The sequence below is a fragment of the Phyllopteryx taeniolatus genome, chromosome 1 (genome assembly GCF_024500385.1).
Source record: "Phyllopteryx taeniolatus isolate TA_2022b chromosome 1, UOR_Ptae_1.2, whole genome shotgun sequence".
Taxonomy (NCBI): Eukaryota; Metazoa; Chordata; class Actinopteri; order Syngnathiformes; family Syngnathidae; genus Phyllopteryx; species Phyllopteryx taeniolatus.
The window spans coordinates 37422838-37443782 of NC_084502.1; the positions used below are offsets into that span (position 1 = coordinate 37422838).

Here is a 20945-nt window from a genome sequence, read left to right on the forward strand (position 1 = left end):
AAGGTGATGTAACACAGTGGTAAACATGACCCTGTCCCAGCTTTTTTTGGAACATGTTGCACCCATAAAATTCTAAGTTAATGATTATTTGCTAAAAACAAAGTTTATCAGTTTGAACATTAAATATATCGTCTTTGTAGTGTATTCAATTAGATATAGGTTGAACATGATTTGCAAATCTTTGCATTCTGTTTTTATTTATGTTTAACACAACATTGGAATTGGGGTTGTACTTAAAGTTGCACTCTGAAGCTGAAAAACATCTCAGTTGGCCATAATTGGCCTGTGGCCTGTGATTTAATTTACACTTGCCTCAAGCTTAGTCTCAAGGTTACATTTGATCAATAAAGTTTTACATTTTTAGACATCCCATATTTGTCAATTTTCACATTTTAATCTCAGCACCTCACCCATTCCAGAATTCGGTTGGAGATTGTTCAGTTTGGCCCAGCCTAGCACAGCAACCCGTCGCACACAAGCCGCTCTGTCCCTCAGTCCTGCTGTGAGAGGCTGTTCCACATATTCCACCAAACTGGGCAACCTGTAACACCGAGTCAAGTTAAAAGTCAAACCGTTTACACAATTTTCAGACCAATAAGGATGGTTTGAATGGACTGAAGAGTGTGTGAGTCACCTCAGGTTGGTCATGTTCCTTAAGGCCAGGCTGCGGACCATCGGGTTTGGATCCTGGCAGTCCTTCCTCAGTGTGTTGATGACCAGCAGAGACAACTCAGGATTCATGGAAGCATAGGAGCACAAGAAGACATAGACCAGTTTCTTCTGGACAATGTCTACTGTGGCACATGCTTTGACCATCTCACTGAACAGGCTGGATACGTCTACACCCTGTGACATCAGTCTGAAATACAAGAGGGGACGGATGAGGGTGTTGTGAGGATCAAAGGGGAAAGTTATGTTATTCATCAGATGTCTTATCAACTGGATTGGGATCAAGGTCAGAAAAAAATGTAGGGACTGATTATTATACTGTATTCTGTAATTCATTTTTGGGGCCTGAGAGAGCACTTTAGTATTGGGGTTTAAAGCTGTGGAAATCGTTCATAGCATTACTTTTGAATTACAAACACTTATCTCAAAGCATCATTGTGCGTGTGTGTGTGTGTGCGCGCGTGCACTCGCTCCGCCAACCTGATGACTTGTAGAGTGGCGTTCCTGTAACGCAGCTGGTCAGACTGGACGTGGGGGTTGGACAGAGCTCTCCTCAGGTCCCTCACGACGTCCTCGCTACCCAGATACGGCATGGTGGACTCAGACAACCTACCATGCGTGGTCACTGATCATAAATCATGTTGTTAAGTTGTGCAGCCTGTTTCAAACACGGCAGTCACATATAAATGGGTCTCAAATTGAATCTAACCTAACCGAAACGCCAAAAATTTTAACGCACGTCCAGAATGTCGTATGTAACTCGCAAACTCTCACCGTTAACTCTTCACACCTTGTTTGTTTTCCCATTGACATGGACTAAACTTCCGTCTTTCTTCTTCTGCGTTTCCTGTTAATACGTCTGCCGCCTCCTGGTGGCAGGAAGACGAGCAACCCGAATGTGATGCGTTGAGAAGCTGCTGGATGGCGACCCTTGACTGACCCCCGAATTTCAGAAACACCAATGTCATAACGTGGCGGTAAACGTTCACTTGACAATTCTGTCCGTTCGTAGTGTTTCCCAACCTTTATTGATTGTTGGCACCCATTCTACCTTAGAGAACTCTCACGAAACTCCACCAAATAATGTCATGAAAAGTATATGTATATCTGTGTGTGCGTGCTATTGAGGCCAGCCATGATGTATGGATTAGAGACAGTGGCGCTGAAGAGAAAACAGGAAGCAGAGCTGGAGGTGGCGGAAATGAAGATGTTGAGGTTCGCTCTCGGAGTGACCAGGTTGGATAAAATTAGAAATGAGCTCATCAGAGGGACAGCCAAGGTTCGATGTTTTGGAGATAAAGTTAGAGAGAGCAGACTTCAATGGTTTGGACACGTCCAGAGGAGAGAGAGTGAGTATATTGGTAGAAGGATGATGAGGATGGAGCTGCCAGGCAAGAGAGCTAGAGGAAGACCAAAGAGAAGGTTGATGGATGTCGTGAGGGAAGACATGAGGGCAGTTGGTGTTCGAGAGGAGGATGCAGGAGATAGGCTCTCATGGGAAAGGATGACGCGCTGTGGCGACCCCTAAGGGGACAAGCCGAAAGGAAAAGAAGATGATGACCGTCTCGATGTACTCACTGATTGTTGGCACCCATTCTACCTTAGAGAATTCTCACGAAACTCCATCAAATAATGTCATGAAAAGTATATGTATATCTGTGTGTGTGTGCTATTAAAAGAATGATGACCGTCTCGATGTACTCACAAATTTACTTAGTGTAGTCTGCCATTTGGTGGAAGTCTGGGAGAGCATTTAATTCTTCTGCACGGATAGATGAACTAACAAAGGGAGGTAATGGTTCAAATCTCGATGTCTGCACCATTCTGAGTTGAGCACAATAAAAATAACCTGACTTAGTTTTCATGTGTATCTGAAAGTAAGAGATTGAATTCTCCACAATTTCTTCAGGCTGTCACGCCAGTAAGTTTTTTTTCAGTTGACTAACTATAAGACCATTGTTATGTCTTTTGTAAAATAAATTAAGATTCCAATATTCTTTAATACCAGACAAATGTTAACACGAAAAAAATTATTGTTCCTCTGTTGAATGCTCTTTGCTTTTTTTCTTGCATGTCACAACAAACAGTACACACTCAAGTTGTTATTTTAATTGATTGTGAAAAGCAGGAAATTGACAAACAGCGTTAGCCCTCAACCAGCAAAGTCCACCTCACCCTTCCAATGACAAGCATCCACTCCACCTGGCCCCTTGGCTGGGGTTTATAGGGTAGAGTTTCATAAACAGGAAGAATGTGAGTGACTTTGTACTGGATGACCAATCAGCTGAAAAAGGCCATCTGTACCTGGAGCCACTTGTCCGGAGGAAGCTGCTCAAGCCTTCCTCTAGACTGTAATGCCTGAGCCAGACACAAGACAGTTGCACCATTTCATTTGGGCAATAATTTCATTCCCGACACATATCATCCCCTATTCAAATTAAGCCAACAAAATAGTAGTAGTGGCCCACGTCACATTTATAAAAAAAAAAAAAAAAAAAAAACCTTCCATACACAAACATCCACTGGTATTGATTTTTATCTTTGAATTTGGCAAGGATGATTTGGAATGTTATTTCCACTTATTTTGCATTCTCACTAATTACTGTAGATATGTAAAATAAGTCGGATCTTAAGCAATTATTACAGCTTTATCTGACAATGTAGTATGTAGGTTGATACCCAAATAAGATGGAGAAAAAGGACAGTGGTGATCTGTGCTTTCCAGAAGAGATGGACAGAATCCTCACCACATACACGCACGCACATGCACACACACAGACACAATGAACCACACAGTCTAGGACAAATTGGACCCAGGCACAGGGCTCGCAGAGTTGTTATCCTGATTGGCGACTTGGCTTCCTCGTGGTGGAACCTCGATGATACGGGGCTTGTCGATGATGCGAGCGCGACGGTCTCCTTTCTCTACAATTCCAATGATCCAGGCACCCTGACCTCCAGTCCCCAAACTCTGGCTCTTCATCTCAGAACAAAATTTGGCCGCCTGCTCTCGGGGCAGACAAACCAGCAGTCCACCTTTAGGAGGGAGGGAGAGGATGAATAACAGATTATAGGGATACAGTGTCCAACACATAAACATAAAGGCCACACGTAAAACAGATATAAGACCATATTGGGTCAGTGGTAGGACCCCACTAATTGTTAGCATTTACTAGTTTCTAACACTACCACTGATGGATCAAGCTATATCACAATATACCTGTTCCTGCATGTTTTTGTGCCTGTGTTCCTACCGGATGTCTCTGATGATGTGCCCTGAACCAGATTGAATATGTTTCCACACGCTTTGCTGACAGCAGCCATCTTGGCTATGATCGGTAGGTTGTGGATGACGAAGGCCACTTCATTGCGTTGTTGTGTTGCCAAGTTGTTGGCGTGCCCCAACAAACCAAAGCCTGTCACGTCTGTTGCTGCATGGGCCTGGAACTTGTGCATGAGACCTGCCGCTGGAGGGAAAATGTAACCGTAACGACCAGAAACTCTCAAAAACAAGATGGTATTTGGATTTGGCTACACACACACACACACACACACACACACACACACACACACACACACACACACACACACACACACAAGGGTGTGGTGTAAAATCGAATGCAACTATGAATAACTTCAAATATGACAACATTCATTATTGTCTGTTTATTATTCAAATAGGCAGAAAACATGAATCTTTAGTGTTGACATTAGTTGTAGCTACTTTATAGAATTAGGCCTGTCACGATAATTACTATATCGACTTGTCGTTGATGAAATACAATGGACAACAATAGTTTTTACGGACTTGATAAATGGTCATTGTTGTGTTGAGCCAGCATGCGGATCACACAGTGAGCAGTCAAGAGTTGGACAGCTGTGTCATTAGCTGCTTCATGGAACACCGGCAGACTGATACACTCTTGCCTGTGTTGGCCCCATCCAATACTCCACAGCCCTTGATCCATGTGCAGAGCGTAGATTCAAAAAACAAAGACACTTAAGGGAAAGTTAACTATTTAGTCGCAAGCTAACAAGACACTAAACAGCTCGCTTCACCGCGGCAATGTCGTTTAAAACATCAGCGCTTTGTTCCGAGTTGTTGTGTTAGTCCCCAATTAACACACATGGGAAAGTTACTGTTTATTATGTTCACTAGCCACAAGCTAATAAGCTAGCTGGCTAAAGAGCTAACCAGCTCTCTCCGCTGCGGCAAAGTAATTGAAAAAGTCAGTGCCTCACCGAGTTTTTGTGTGTTAGTCCCCAATTAACACAAACACGGAAATGTCAACTGTTTATTAAGCATAACCTCAGTGGCACACGTTATTCAGCCAATAGTTGACAACACCCAATGTCAATGTATATTTGATTGATAGGTGAAGGGCTCATCTTCAGCAAACTAATCACACAGTCAGATATATATGGAGACTTTTGTGTCTTTCCGATTGAAATCATTCCGACTGAAGATCTCTGGTCAACTTTACATGTGACGTGATATATTCCCATCGGTTTTATACACAATGTAAACTATATTTAATCCAAACAGCCATGTGACATGCACTTTGTCGTGAACGTTACGTCATTTATCAAGAAGGAGGTCTATTGTCTATTCAGCAGAGTAGTTGGGATTGGTTTTATTCAATTTAAACAAAAATAAATGTAAAAAAAAAAAAAAACACTTGTTAAAAACAACAAGAAGTTAAAAAATAGATCTCCGTCACATATAAGCTCCATTGGGAGCCGCCATATTTACGTTGTGCGTAAACGACGTCACCGCACATTTCGAATGACGGTATACATTGCAAAAATGTACTACTGATCTGTTTGGCAAAAGGAATATTCCACTCTTACGAAAGCAAATGAAATTCCATTCGGATTTGGCCTGTTTATTCCGATTGAGGTGTTTATATGGAGCATTTTTATTCGGTTAGGGCTTTTAAACAGATTATAATCGAAATAGAAGTCTCCATGTAAATCAGGCTTGTCTTACAGCTCTTTATTCTTTATTTCAGACCCAGGGGGGTCCATATTGCAGAGTAAAGAAACACAATAATAGAGAAACAAGAAAGAAAATAATAAAAAATAACAACAATAATACTGTAATTTCTTGTGTATAATGTGTATTTTCCCCCCCCAAAAATCATCAAAAGTCAATAGTGCGCACTATACATAGGTATAGGGGGAAATGGGGGGGGGAGAAACGTTCACATTTTATAAATGTATGCCGCCATTTAGAGGTTATGCAAAAGCTGTATACTTATTTCCAATATGCCATCCCCACCGACAGGTTAGGAGAAAGGTGTACAATTTCATTCGAATGTGCCACCGCCACTTAGAGGTTATGAAAAAAGTGTAGCCTACACTTTCATTACAATATGACAGGAGTACGTATGACTGCATATATGTACAGTTGTGCTCATAAGTTTACATACCCTGGCAGAATTTGTGAAATATTGTTTTTGTTTTGTTTTTTTAAAATACGGCTAATGACTGAACAACAACCATCATTAATATGTTTAGTTTAATGATAATGCTATTCTGAAATGCTTGACCGTTTAATTTGAATCCCATTAAAATAAAATTAAATGTGTTTTGCCTGGCCCTTCATGATCTGTTTAGAGAATTGTACCCATCTTACAAATTCTGCCTGTGTAATCAAACATATGAGCACAACTGTGAGTTTTCTAATTTACTAAATAAAAGTAGGGCTGTGAATTTCAAAATAAGAGGAAGTAAATAGAAAGTATAACGGGTTCAAATAAAGCGATTAACTTCAGAATAATTATTTGAAAAAACTAACTAAATACAGATAATACTTCATGTTTTGATCATATGAGTAGAAGCAAAATCATGCATTGTAAAAATGCATTATACATAGGTAGAAGGGTTTTCCAGAATTTTGTGGTCAACTTTGGGGGTGGGTTATTATACATGGGTGCGCATTATACATGAGAAATTACAGTAATAACAACAATACTGGTTTAAAAGCAAAAAAATAAAGTACATACAGCGGCTGAAATAAGTATTTAACAGGTCACCATTTTTCTCATCAAATATATTTCCAAAGGTGCCATCAGATCAGAAATTAAGTTATGTGTAATATTGTGAAATCACAGGGAAAGTATTGAACACGCCAACTGGTATTTATTTAATACTTTGTATAAAAACTTTTGTTTGCTCTGGTGTGATTTTGGCCCATTCCTCCACACAAGCAGTATTCACATGAGTTCCTTTAATGGAGCTTGAGTTTCAGTTCTTTCCAGAGGTGAATGGCTGGGCCATTCTAGCAACTTAATTTTTTTTCTTTGAAAACAATTGAGTTTCCTTGCCAGTATGCTTTGGATCATTATCCTGATGAAATATCTACCCTTGTTTTATTTTCATCATCTTCGTAGATGGCAGCAGATTTTTGTCAAGAATGTATTGGTTCATTTGCCCATTCATCCGTCCCTCAATAATGTGAAGTTTACAAGTACCATCATGTTCCCACCTCCAAACTTCACTGTTGGTATGGTGTTTTTAGGGTGATGTGCAGTGCCATTTCTCCTCCAAATGTGGTGTGCATTATGGCATCCAAAGAGTTAGTTTGCTCTCATCCGACCAGACTATATTTTCCCAGTATTTAACTAGCTTGTCCAAATGTTGTTCAGCAAAAGTTAAACAAGCATTGAGATGCTTTTTTTTGCCAGCAACGGGGTCTTGCGTGGTGAGCGTGCATGTAGGCCATGGTGGCGGAGTACATTGCTCACTGTTTCCCTTGTAACAACAGCACCTGCTAATTCCAGGTCTTTTTGAAGCTCTCCACACCTGGTCCTTGGCTCTTGGGCAACTCTTCTGATTATTCTTTGCACTCCTCTGTCACAAATCTTGCGAGGAGCACCTGATTTAGGCAAATCTATGGTGGTATGATTGGCTTTCCACTATAATACTTTCCGTATTATGGCCCCAACCGTGCTCACTGGAACGTTCAGAAGCTTAGATTTGTGCCTGTAACCAATGCCATTGTTATGTTTTACAACAATTACTTTGCGATGGCCTTGAGACAGCTCCTTGCTCTTACCCATCTTGACTCACACCTTGTCAATGAGACCTTTTTGTAGGCCATCAATTAGGACTGAACCAGTTGATATTTATTTGCACTGACAAGGGGCTGGATTGCTGTTTGATTATTGATAGATTTTAGGTGTTGTGTTGGCTTTCCTTGGCTTTTTGCACCTCCCTTTCTTCATGTGTTCAATACTTTTTTCCTGTGTCATTTCACATTATTACACACAACTTAATTTCTGATCTTATTTGTTGTCCTTTCTTTGTATGTATGGATTACTTGGGTTGTTCGCAACATCTGGTGAAACTTTCAGGTCAATAGCACCTTTGGAAATATGTTTAGTGTCAAAAATAGTGATGCGTTAAATACTTATTTCAGCCGCAGTCATAAAAATGATAAGGGCAGGCCTTATTTTTCATAATTTCAGAGGCATAACAACAACAAAAAACTCATTTATCGTGATAGTTTTTGAGAAAATATATCGTCTTCAAAAAATTATCATGACAGGCCTGTATAGAATCAAGAGAAACAAAGTTTGAGAAATGAGAAATAAAAAAAAGATTTGAAAGCTGGCCTGAACAGGTCCAATCAGAAAATCCTTCAGTCCAAAAACAGATCACAACAATTTATGCTGCATACCTGTACGGTTTAGAGTTGCCATTGAAAACATAGCTTCCTGATAAGCCTCTTTAACTTCCTGCTTGGTGATGACAAGCTTGATCTTGTTCCACCGATCAGGCTGGTTAGACAAAGCGATCCAAAGTACACATGTAAGCGAGGAGGAGGAGGAGTAACATCAGAATGCTAGTAGAGCGCTTAAAATCCTGTTGGAGCACAATTGAATGGCACTGACCTGTTCGAGCCACTGGTGAGCATTGACAGCAACCTGTGTCCCCAGAGGCTTGGTAAGGACCAAGACATCGCCTGGGACAGCACCGTCTGGCCTGGTAACAAGAGGAAGAGAGAGCGATAGAGAGAAATGAAATGAGTACATGAGATTCAAAATGTGTAACAACAAAACCATTTTAAGCTGTAAAAAAGGTTTTACTTAAAGGGAGAGCTTGCAATTTAAAGATCAAAATATTTGTAAAAACAGTCATTTATGGCTGACAATAGCACACAAATATGATCTGTGAAAGAAAAATAAGCCGTCTCGGGCCCCATCTCGTGCTTCTAATATCCATCCATCCATCCATTTTCTGAGCCGCTTCTCCTCACTAGGGTCGCAGGCGTGCTGGAGCCTATCCCAGCTATCATCGGGCAGGAGGCGGAGTACACCCTGAACTGGTTGCCAGCCAATCGCAGGGCACATACAAACAGAGAACCATTCGCACGCACAGTCACACCTACGGGAAATTTAGAGTCTTCAATTAATGCATATTTTTGGGATGTGGGAGGAAACCGGAGTGGCCGGAGAAAACCCACGCAGGCACGGGGATAACATGCAAAATCCACACAGGTGGGGCCGGGGATTGAACCCGGGTCCTCAGAACTGTGAGGCTGTCGTCTACCGTCCCGCCTGCTTCTAATATGATTTACTACATTTGAGGAAAAACAACCAATCAGAGACAGAAGGGCTGACTTACAAGGTGTCAATCCTTTGTCACACACTCAGAGGCAGACTCACCACGGGTACACAACCGCAGCCTTGCAAAAAATTTAACTTCAAACCGATAACATTTAGTGTTATAGGAACACTCCACATAAAATAAGGTGATTTTCTGAAGTAACACGGTAACAGGTCAGCGAGAGGCCACGGGGATGTGCCCACGATGAGTGTGCTTTCGAGTGCGTGGCAAATGATCAACACCTTCTGTCTCTGACTGGTTGTTTTTCCTTGGGCACAGTGGTTTGTTGTATATCAAGTTAGAGATACAAGATGGGGCCACAAATTGCTGATTTTTTCAGATCATATTATTTACATACTACTACTGTTAACTTGTAACAAATATGGAAAAAAGTGATTTTTGGGGGGGAATTACAAATTCACTTTAAGCATTATAAAATAATAATTTAAACTTTTATGTTCGAGCATGACTTTGCTCAAGTGCACAAAGCATGGGGCTTTCGAGAGTGACACAGACTTACATAATGAAGTCGTTGGGCTGGCAGACAACTGAGGCCACTCCCCCTATAATGATCCATGGATTGATCACCGTCTGGCCGCCTGTCACAGAAGTCCCTCCCTCCTCTGCAGCATCGCGAAATCCTTGAATCATTAGCGGCATTACACGCTCACGGTCCTGGGTCATATTGTGATCGTATGAAGCACTCTTAGGACATCGCAAACAACATTCAACATTTACAGAGAAACAAGGGAATAAATAGTACCTTGTCATTCATCTTCTGGCTGACACTAAGCAGCATCAGCATGTTGTCACACTCTGTGATGCCCATGGCGTAGAGATCACTGAGGACATTGGCACAAGCTATCTTGCCCTTGGAGACAAACAGAAGACAAGACAAATCAAGATTTTAGTTCACCTCCTCAAAAGGTGTTTTTTCTTCTTTCTTCAATCCAATATACAGTAAATTACTAATGCATGCAAAATACACAAAGAGCCCAAGCTATTTCACTGATATTTATATTTTTCACAAAAATTTCTTGGGACATCAAGCTGTTTCTTATGTTAAATGTTACATAACGTGTACATACATGGCTCGGTAAATAGCATCATGCTAGCCACTTTAACACTTCCTGGAAAGATCTGCAATTATTCTTGCCTTATTTCTGTGTCATGCCTTGATATAAATGGGGGACGAATTAGGTACGAGTGTGAAATTTTAAATTTTAACTGGGGCTGCAGCTATCGAATAGTTTTAGAATCGATTATTTTACCAATTATCAGAAGAATCAGAATCATCTTTATTTGCCAAGTATGTCCAAAACACACAAGGAATTTGTCTCCGGTAGTTGGAGCCGCTCTAGTACAACAGACAGTCAATTTACAGAACACTTTGGAGACATAAAGACATTGACAAAAAACAATTGTGCAAAAAGATGCAGAGTCCTCTAGCACTTAGAGCAGTTCGAATGACTAATATCGCAATAGTCCGGTGCAATGACCGTTGTGCTAAGGGCGCTGAGACTTCAAGGAGTGTATGCGGTTTAAAGTGACGAGTAGTGCGATAATCTGGGACAATGGTTGTGCAAATGTTACAGATGCAACAGATGCAACAATATTCTACATTGACGAGTTCAGCACAAGGCTGGATTTACACTGATTGGTTCAAGTGACACAATTCCGATGTTTTCCTCCATTCTAACATACTTCACTGCCCATCCAGACTTCCTCGTGCAGTACCAGTTTCTCTGGGTACCCTGTCAAACAAAAGCTTTCTTACACAATGCAGCTCTGTCTGACCTTCTCTTTACTTCTCAATCAACACCGTTGAGGCAAATAATGCATCTGTGGTACTTTTCAAAAGAAATGCAAAAAATAGTGGTGTCGGTGATGGATAGGTGAGTTACAGGTAAAATTAATGAACCGACTGACAACCCAAATCTTTACATGATTTAATGACCATAATTATTTCTAAAAAAAAAAAAACACACACAAAAAAAAAAACTAGAAAACCACGATTGAAGACGCCTGTAGCGAAAGTCATTAGAGTTACGGATGAGGAGGACCCTATATCCAAGCACCAACCACTGACACTCACAACTATGGACAGTGATGTAGTACCTGAATGAGGTCCATGAACAAAAGCTCATGAACTTGTTCATATTTTGGCTGAATGTGAACTAACTTATAGTTCATTTTTGCCTGATGAACGTAATTGACAATGCGCTCATTCTGGCGTCAAAGAACGGTTTTCGAACAAAGGTTTATTTTCATTCAAAAGTGCCAGGTTTTGTTAGGGACTTCCAGGACAAAACCTATCTGAACATACTTTAGACGAGCCTTGTAAAGGGTTAGGGTTTTGGCAGAGTGCTCTTCATTTTCTATGAATTTACAAAGAAGCGTGTTGGCCATTGGCAGGGTATACGTCCGTGCATCTGCCATATTTAATATGTCCGTTCTGCCTGTAAACATCTCGTCCTGCTTCACGTTCCTACCGCAAATTTCTGAATGTTCCGCAGTGTAAAGAGCCCGCTTGGAGTGAATTTCCAAACGTACCCCTTGTCAGCCAAAGATGCAAGGGATGTGAAGTTATCAATGTCCTTTCACCATCGTTGCTGTCATACTGTGTTGCGTGTACATTAAGAACAAACATCCTGTCTTGGTTTTAATTCGTCATTTTAAAGAGAGACCATTCAAGCAACATGTTTTTATTCATGTTTTTGAGATTGTAGGGTGAAAGCTGCACTACTGTGGACTGAATGGGTGGCAACAGTGGGGAAATGAAATGCCAGTATTTTGAGGGTCAGCAACACAATTTTGCGGGGGTGGGGAGAAGTACATTTTTGAAACAGTGAACTTAGTTCAAAATTTTGAATAATAACCTATGACCTAGTTCATTTTTTGAACGATGAACCGGACTTGGAACTAGAAAATGAACTTCCCCAACACTGACTATAGACAATTTTAATCTTTGATTAACCTAACACGCGTGTATGTATTTGGAATGTGGGAGGAAGCTGGAGTACGTAGAGAAACTCCACACAGCATGGGGATAAATAGCAAACTCCACACAGAGAGGTCGGAGCAGAGATACAAACCCCGAACCTCCCAACTGTGAGGTATACTGGCGAGGAAAACCCTCACCATCATGTAGGGATCCTCCACCAGAGGGTAGAAGAAGTCTGTTGTCTGGACTAATGAGAGCCCCCCGTGCCTCAGAGGAATCACACAGCAATCCATTCCCACTCCTGGAATAGGACAAGGTAGACAAATAATACTTTGTTCATTGCAGGTTAACAGTTACAAGACACAAGCAACGTTTACGTGAACTCAAACTCCAAGTAACTAAGTGAAGAAAAGAAACATGACGCATTGGCAGAGCGTGACTGTGACCGTTGCCTTTATGCATTCAAATTATGCTGAATCATACTTCCTTGTCTTTTTTTTTTTTAAACTGCTACATGCTCCGCATCGTGTTTCTCTACTATATACGTTTGGCGCTTAGTAGTAGTCAAAATCATATTCATTGGCAAATAGTTTCGAGATTTTGTGACAGCAGCAAATGAGCCCAGGTTAGCTAGCCCGGTTAGCTAGGCTAGCTAACAAAGTCACGCAGCCAGGAAGCCAACTCGCCTAAAACAGGTTTCCCTACCTAGCCGAGGCCCGGGCAACTGTTGCGCCAATTCAGATGCGTGGTCTCCGTCCTTCCCTGACCCGTCGGCCCGGTTCGGCTCGAGTCCCGCCAGGAGTTTGAGCAGAGCCTCCTGGGGGACTTTGCAGCCTCATCCTTTCAAGTCCGAGAAGGCTGTGAGACGAAAGCCGCGCTCCAAGCCATGTTCCTCGGGGTTGAAAGGCTTGTACTCAGGGGGGAAACACCCATCGGTTCCCATCGCTTCTGTTTGGGGAGGCGGGGGAGAGGAGCCTGACATTGCCTGCCGGCTGTCTGGAGAGACCTTCAAATTTACGACGCTGGGGGAGACCAGCGATCGAAGACTCGAGCTGAGGATGAATGGAGAAGTGGGGTGAGAAACGATAGAGCCTCAGCAGCAGCAGTGTCGACGAGTCCGAACAGGAAACGATAAAACGACTTTAGAATTTACCAAAATAAAATCGACATAACCGCACACCGACCACATGCTGGACTGTTTTATGCCCCTAAATTATGCATATCGTTCCAAAAATAAGTGACTGACAATATAAAAAACACTATTCTTTTAATTGATTTGATAAGCAAGCATACGTTAGACCAGGGGCGACTCTAGGTCGAGTAATTTGGGTGGGCTTAGCCCATGACCTAATTTTGAAAAGTACCTTTCTGAAATTTGATCAAACTTTTAAGACCTTGGAAAAGATCATTTGGTGGACGACCCAAAATAGGGCAAGACTTGCCAATAATAATAATACATTTTAATATCTATTAATCTGTGCTAATTTAATAAAAGTCTGGTTTATTGTCAGAAAAGCAGTTTGTAGGGTAACATTTTGATTTTAATAATGGACAACATTGTTGGAAATGTAATATATACAGGATAACAACTACACAAAAAAAGAAATGAAGACAAACTCATTTGCATGCAATAATGTATTTTTTATTTTTTAGTCTCTCACCTGCACCTGGCTGAATTCCTTTTTTTTTTTTAATGGCGTATCTTCAGCTATTGAAAAGCAGACATTTGTAAACAGTGTTTCATAAGGTGTCCTGTCATAAACTAGCATTTATCGAGATTTAGCATATGTAGTTATGGCAATGAAAGCGACCTGATACTGTCAGCGTGTTTTTTTTTAATACTGAACTCAAGCACGCCCGTGACCCTAGTGAGGGTAAGCGGCACAGAAAATGGATGGAAGGAACTGAATATAAACAGCCATGCTGCAAAAACTCAAAAATCTTACAAAAATTAGACTCATCACCAATTTTCACTTGTTTCAAGCTAATCTTTACTTGAAATAAGAAGACAAAAAATTTGCCAGGGGAATTACTATTTGTTGGCATAAGATACTTCACGGAGACATTTCATATCGTATCAGAGACACTGGGAAAAAAATATTTGCTATTCAATTAGCTAGTGGTAGCTTATTAGCTAATAGCTATGCAGTACGGACCCAAGCCCCTGCCAGTCAGTGCCGACACGTAACATAAAGGAGGAGGCATTAAAGCAGCGCCGTGTGGTCAAATGTCATTTCTTAGACACTATTGGAAATGTGTGTCGCGGTTCTGACCATATGAAGACGATAGGCCAGCGCTGAAGCAACCCGGCGAACCGACGTGCCTACGTGGTGGCCATGTTGGGAAGGTCGATGTTCTCTTCAAAGCCAATGCATGGACATTGAAATTAAGTCACAACTTACTCATTACCGATTTTCACAAGGTTTACTTTTTTGTCAATGGCAAAGCGTGTGCTATCACCACAGAACATTTTTGTAAAAAAAAAAAAAAACAACGCGTCTCTCTCTCTCTCTCTATATATATATCTTTCAAATTTCAGGACGAATACATAGGATAGTCTAAGGTGTTTTGGGGCTGGCCTGTTTAACCCTTCGATAGCTCAATTGGTAGACCGGAGGACTGTAGAAGTCTAAACTTAAATCCTTAGGTCGCTGGTTCAATTCCGGCTCGAAGGACAGGGAGAATTTTCAATCTTTACAAAAAAAGGAACTAAAAATAATCGGTTATAGTCATCCAAATCTACCAATTACCTCTAGAAAATGCCACAATTGCACCATTCTACAGAAACCGTCAGACATTGGTGATACCCAAGCTCTTTATCACGCATATTTGGGGACAGAAAACACTGATGTAGCACAGCATTATTGGAAGCCATTTATGGAGGAATTGTGGCATTTTCGACAGGTAATTGGTAGATTTGGATGAATAAGCCATGATTATTTTTAGTTCCTATTATTGTAAAGATTGAAAATTCCCTTCGAGCCGGATTTGAACCAACTACCAGTTCAGTTTTTTTTGTTTTTTTTTAATCGAAGGGTTATGGTCACCTTGACCTTTTCAACGAGCTCGCACCAATTGACCTTTAAGATCAGGTGACATCCGAATGGGGAGAACTAGTTCTCAAAATTATTTGCACGTGTTTTTCAAATCCACAAATATATCCGCAATTTACACGTTTCTCAAATGCACAAATTATTTGCACGTTGTTTTTGAAACTCACAAATATATCCGCGATTTACACGTGTTTTTTTTTTATCAAATGTTGTGTGTGCATTGATCATGACTTATTTTTAAATATAAAATTTTGCGTGTGAATTGTTGAAAGTGCGTTTATGAATCAGCGGGCATGTTTTGAGACAAACATGACGCAGTTTTCAGATTCACACGGGTAGGAAGGCCCTCCCTCCATCCGCTAGGCGGCAGTGTTGCTGTCTCCGTTGATGACTGCAAGTCATTTTAATAGGAATCCAACAAGTCTGCTGAAATCCCCAATAAATTGACCATTGCTGATCCAGGTGGACAACCAGCAGCCCCGTCATTAGCAAGTCAAATACAAAGAAATCCCCTTCCTCATCTGTTAGCACGATACAAAAAGCAGCTTATTATTAGCGTGTTTAAATAATAACAGTGGTTCACTCTCAAACGTCTCTCTCTCTCTTTTGTGACGGAGAGAATTGTCCAATTAGACACTGTACAGACTGGATGCGTATCAATAATTTTCTCATGTATGTGCATTTATGCCAGAAGGAAGCTCTGGGAGCAATGGCGGACGCAAAGGCTTTTGGCAGCTATCCTTCGTTACCAAAAACTGGGTCTTCTAATACAAGGAAACACAAGCAGAGCGAAGAGACCAGAAAGGCTAAACAGAGGAACTCTGATAGAGAAAGAAACAAAACTAGGATACACATTGGAACTATTCGATAGGTGACTGGCGTCAACTCAGACTTCCTGAGGAACTTGATGGACACAGGAGCGACATGGCTTCATTTCTACTTGATGGAACTCTATCACATACTTGTATTATTAATTGACTGTGCATTCCCCAAAAATATAACATTGAACCGATAGCATTAGTGTTAGACAGCCGTGATTGTGTGTTGCACTCGGCGACCGCCCATGGCGTGGCACATGGCAACTGGTATAGCAAAATAGCAATGCTCGCTAACAATACAATACTAAGCTAGCATCATCACAAGCCGATGGCCATAGCTGCTGTGTCGGAATGACTTTGTAATCGGCAATATTAGCTACGGTGGCCTAGAAGTGCAAAACAATATAAGAAATTGTGAAACACTTTTACATTTCAGAAAACAGAATCCAAAACACTTTTACATTTCAGAAAACAAATGAACAAAAGCCAAAACACTTTTACATTTCAGAAAACATTAACAAAAGCCAAAACACTTTTACATTTCAGAAAACAAATTAACAAAAGCAGAAACACTTTTACAAAAGTGGAAACAAATTACAATTGAGACAACCCGGAAAGGGAACGTCCCATTTCACAGACATTCTTAGAAATCCCACACCCTTTTTCGGCAAGACCCGCCCCGCTTCAACATGATTGGCTCCTGCATTGCGGGAAGGGTAGGCTCCGCAGATGTAACGAGATGTCCATCCCAAATATAATTAAAACAAAAAAACTAAGAAGTTTATTATGGTTAGGTTTAGGACTACGGTTAGGGTTCAGGCAATTTAGGATAAGTTAAGGTGAGGATTATGGCGGTTAAGGCTGGCGCACACCGAGCACCGCCTGAACTATGGCACAGTGTGCGTGGTTTGGCAACTGTTTTCTTGAGCGGCCAAATGGTCGGCCACTGGTTTTGACGCGATTCAAAATTATAATCTCCGTTGCACGGCATCTTAACATCCCAGTTTACATTCAATCAAAATGCACAGAAACTTTCCCCTATGGTGAAAATAAATTTCTGGTTTTGCGAGCCGTGCCGCCGCGTTGCCTCGGTTCAAGTGATATAAATAGTATGTTAAGCATCAAATGTTGTTTTACATCAATACTAACCTATATTCATAATGTATAATGTGTGTGTGGATGAAAAAGCAAAGTTTGTGACCAGAATGTATGTTCAAATGAATGTAGCTGACAGATTCCTTTCAAATATCCACACTTTCCCTTTAATTCTCGCCAGCATGCTCTCTCTTTAACAACATGCTTCTTCCTTAACTCTTAATCTATCTTTTTATGGTTTAAGAAATGTGATCAAGTACAATATATTGTATGTACAGCATCAAACGCCTATACAGGCTCGCTGTTCAGGCCGTCCGTATATATAATCGGCAATGTGCGGGGGTGCGTCGGCAACTCTTATTTTTGTGTGATGGTTCGGTCCAGTCGGGTTCGACCACATTGCACAGTGGTCGACAGGCTTTAGGGTTAATGACATTTATATTAACGCCGCCACACTTAATCTGTGCTGTACTTCTGTGTCCATGCAAATGTGCTCAGGACTGTTTTGACCACTCCCTGTGTTTGTCCAACTTTCTTATCCTCTGCGTGCACCCATTCCCATAAAGATAAGTTTGAGTGCAGCTGGATGAAGCTGATTGTGTGAGAATGTGGGAATGAGAGGGGTGTATTTCTTCTTTTTTTCCCCTGTCTCTCTCACTTCTCTATAACGAAGTTTGTTTGCGCTTCAGTAAGGGGTAACAACTCGTGACAACTTGTACCTTTTCCTCTCTTTACAAGATTTATTTCTTTCTTGTAATAAAAACTCACAAAGACAGGATTGATTCCTTACTTATTCTGTCAGAAAAAGATTTGCCTCAATACCATAATGAGCATTATGTTTGGAGGAAAAAGAGGGACACTTGCAAGCCTGACAACACCGTCCTAACTTTGAAATAAGAGGGTGGCAGGATCATGTGATTTTTTTTTTGCCACAGGAGCGACTTGTGCACTTCACAAAATAGAGGGCATCATGAGGAAAGAATATTATTTGGAAATACTGAAGCTTGGGCACAAATGGATCTTCCAAATGGACAATGACCTGAAGCAAACTGCCAAACTGGTTACAAAGTCGCTTAAAGTCAATGTTTTGAAGTGGCCATCACAAAGCCCTGATCTCAATCCTATTGAAAATTTATGGGCAGACCTGAAAAGGCATGTGCAAGCAAGGTGGCTTACAAACTTTGCTCAGTTACACCAGTTCTGTCAAGAAGAATGGGAAAATTCAATCCATCCATCAATCAATTTTCTTCTGCTTAGCTGAGGTCAGGTCGCAGGGGCTTTAGCAATGAAGCCCAGACTTCCCTCTCCCCAGCCACTTCGTCCAGCTCTTCCGGGGGGACCCTGAGGCGTTCCCAGACCAGCCGGGAGACATAGTCTCTCCAGCGTGTCCTGGGTCGTCCCCAGGGTCTCCTCCCGGAATCCGACTTTCTGCCGGCAATGCAGACCAAACTCTGACACTGGTCATAAAGGCGTATCAGGGGTTTCGGTACTCCATACGGTCGAACGCCTTCTCCAAGTCCACAAAACACATATAGACTGGTTGGTTGAACTCCCATGCACCCTCGAGGATCCTGCCGAGGGTGTAGAGCTGATCCACTGTTCCACGGCCAGGAAGACAACCACACTGCTCCTCCTGAATCTGAGATTCGACTTCCCGACGGACCCTCCTCTCCAGCACCCCTGAATAGACCTTACCAGGGAGGCTGAAAAGTGTGATCCCCCTGTGGTTGGAACACACCCTCCGGTCCCTCTTCTTAAACAGGGGGACCACCACCCCAGTCTGCCAATCCAGAGGCACTGTCCCTGATGTCCACACGATTTCGCAGAGGCGTGTCGACCAGGACAGCCCCACAACATCCAGAGCCTTTAGGAACTCCGCGCGAATCTCATCCACCCCCGGGGCCTTGCCACTGAGGAGTTTTTTAACCACCTCGGTGACCTCAACCCCAGAGATAGGAGAGACCGCCTCAGAGAACCCACACTCTGCTTCCTCATGGGGAGGCGTGTCGGTGGAATTGAGGAGGTCTTCAAGGTATTGTCCCCACCGACTCACAATGTCCCGACTCGAGGTCAGCAGTGCCCCATCCCACTGTACACAGTGTTGATGGTGCACTGCTTCCCCCTCCTGAGACGCCGGATGGTGGACCAGAATTTCCTCTAAGCTGTCTTTCTCAATGGCCTCACCAAACTCCTCCCATGCCCAAGTTTTTGGCTCAGCGACCACCAACACTGCGTTCTGCTTGGCCAGCCGGTACAACACATCTGAGGCCTCAGGAGTCCCACAGGCCAAAAATGCCCGCTAGGACTCCTTCTTCAGCTTGACAGCATCTCTCACCGCTGGTGTGCACCAACGGGTTTGGGAGTTACCACCATGACAGGCACCAACCACCTTACGGCCACAGCTCCGGTCGGCCAATGGAGGCGCGGAACATGGACTCAATGTCCCCCACCTCCCCCGGGATGTGGGTTAAGTTATGCCGGAGGTGGGAGTTGAAACTCCTTCTGACAGGGGATTCTGCCAGACGTTCCCAGCAGACCCTCACAATACAATCTTCCCCCACCATCGGACCCAACACACCACCAGGTGGTGATCAGTAAAACACAATATTTGATGCTTTAGATACTACTCATATGGCTTGTGGCAGCACAGCTCTCTTAACTCGGAAATTTATTTTCAATGTGAGTAAAATCTTCTGAGACGGTGTGCACCCAAAAGCAGTGGCAGACTCATCGGCTACTCATGGAAACAGTTCCCAAACCCCGCACACTGCGCAACAGTTCTGTCAGGTTTGGCCAAGTGGCTTGATGTGCGGTAGCATTCATGCTGTTTACTTGCATTCACCCAACCAATACGGGTACCGTTTTAAACTTGGAAGTTGTATGACGTCACAGGAAAAGGGTCAATACAGTACAGCGGAACCTCGATTTAACGGACCCAATTTAACGGATACCGGAAGTAACAGACTGTTTGTACACGTGTCCAAAAACAATTTCTAGTTTGTCACTTAAGCCGGTGTTGACAAAGTCTGTTCGTTCCAGAATTGGCCGCTGTTGTTTACTGGCGCTGTGGTGCAATATAGGCAGACTGTGTGGGACACATGTATTTCCGGGTGTCCGGGAACCTAAAAAAACCCGTATGCCCCTGCTCTGAGCAGAGAGAGAGCAGCATGGCAAGGTTAACGGAAAGAGAAATATAACACACAAGTCTCTGGAGACTGGAACATGCTATTTTTGGTAAAGTATTTTGGCAAGCCATTAATCTATGGCAATTAATTTGGAAGTAGGAAGCACACTAATTCCTCATGGTTCATGAAAGCCACTGGCCTCAACTCGCTTATGACTATGACAACAATATCACATATCTAGCACACCAGCGTGCGAAGTTTGGACAAAATGTAAAACTTTTCAAACATTTTCAAGCTTTTTAAAATATTTACAATAACTTTGTAGTACACTGGGCATTTTAGGCCATGAAAAAAAGTATATAAACAAATTTCTACTGTCCAGTAATATGGGTGCACATGGCCACACACTTTTCTCCGGGCACTCCGGTTTCCTCCCACATCCCAAAAACGTGCGGTAGGTTGATTGACGACTCTAAATTGCCCGTAGGTGTGAATGTGATTGCGAATGGTTGTTTGTTTCTATGTGCCCTGCGATTGGCTGGCGACCGGTTCAACGTGTACCCCGCCTCCCGCCCGAAGATAGCTGGGATAGGCTCCAGCACGCCCGCGGCCCTAGTGTGGATAAGCG

The 20945-nt window shown here is 42.3% G+C and overlaps 2 protein-coding genes and 1 non-coding gene across 5 annotated transcripts in view; 1 reads left to right on the top strand and 2 right to left on the bottom strand.

Moving 5' to 3' along the window:
* Positions 1 to 1745, bottom strand: part of ap4b1 (adaptor related protein complex 4 subunit beta 1) — a 35428-nt gene extending 33683 nt beyond the window's left edge. Inside the window, exons 1-4 of one of the 2 annotated variants that reach the window (XM_061793109.1) lie at positions 1444 to 1745; positions 1150 to 1294; positions 635 to 859; positions 411 to 541 (exon numbers count right to left, since the gene is read on the bottom strand). In XM_061793109.1, coding sequence (XP_061649093.1) covers positions 411 to 541; positions 635 to 859; positions 1150 to 1262 — 469 coding nt within the window. In that variant the 5' untranslated portion in view covers positions 1263 to 1294; positions 1444 to 1745. Of the gene's footprint in view, positions 1 to 405; positions 542 to 634; positions 860 to 1149; positions 1295 to 1443 lie in introns of those variants that run through there. The other variant, XM_061793120.1, reaches the window with a different exon arrangement.
* A 1018-nt stretch (positions 1746 to 2763) lies between these two features.
* sephs3 (selenophosphate synthetase 3) lies at positions 2764 to 13354 on the bottom strand. Of its 2 annotated transcripts, XM_061793133.1 has the most exons (9): positions 12932 to 13354; positions 12424 to 12527; positions 10046 to 10153; positions 9803 to 9957; positions 8568 to 8658; positions 8354 to 8453; positions 4478 to 4627; positions 3924 to 4136; positions 2764 to 3705 (listed from the first exon to the last, which is right to left on the bottom strand). In XM_061793133.1, the coding sequence occupies exons 1-9, from the start codon at positions 13206 to 13208 to the stop codon at positions 3467 to 3469; spliced, it is 1437 nt and encodes a 478-aa protein (XP_061649117.1). In that variant the 5' UTR covers positions 13209 to 13354; the 3' UTR covers positions 2764 to 3466. The 2 variants fall into 2 exon arrangements, with proteins under 2 accessions (XP_061649117.1, XP_061649124.1); XM_061793140.1 differs by lacking the exon at positions 4478 to 4627 and having other exon boundaries at positions 12932 to 13351.
* A 1460-nt stretch (positions 13355 to 14814) lies between these two features.
* trnay-gua (transfer RNA tyrosine (anticodon GUA)) lies at positions 14815 to 14901 on the top strand. Its single transcript is given in 2 exon segments — positions 14815 to 14851; positions 14866 to 14901. It is a non-coding gene; the product is annotated as a tRNA-Tyr (tRNA).
* Positions 14902 to 20945: the final 6044 nt, after the last annotated feature.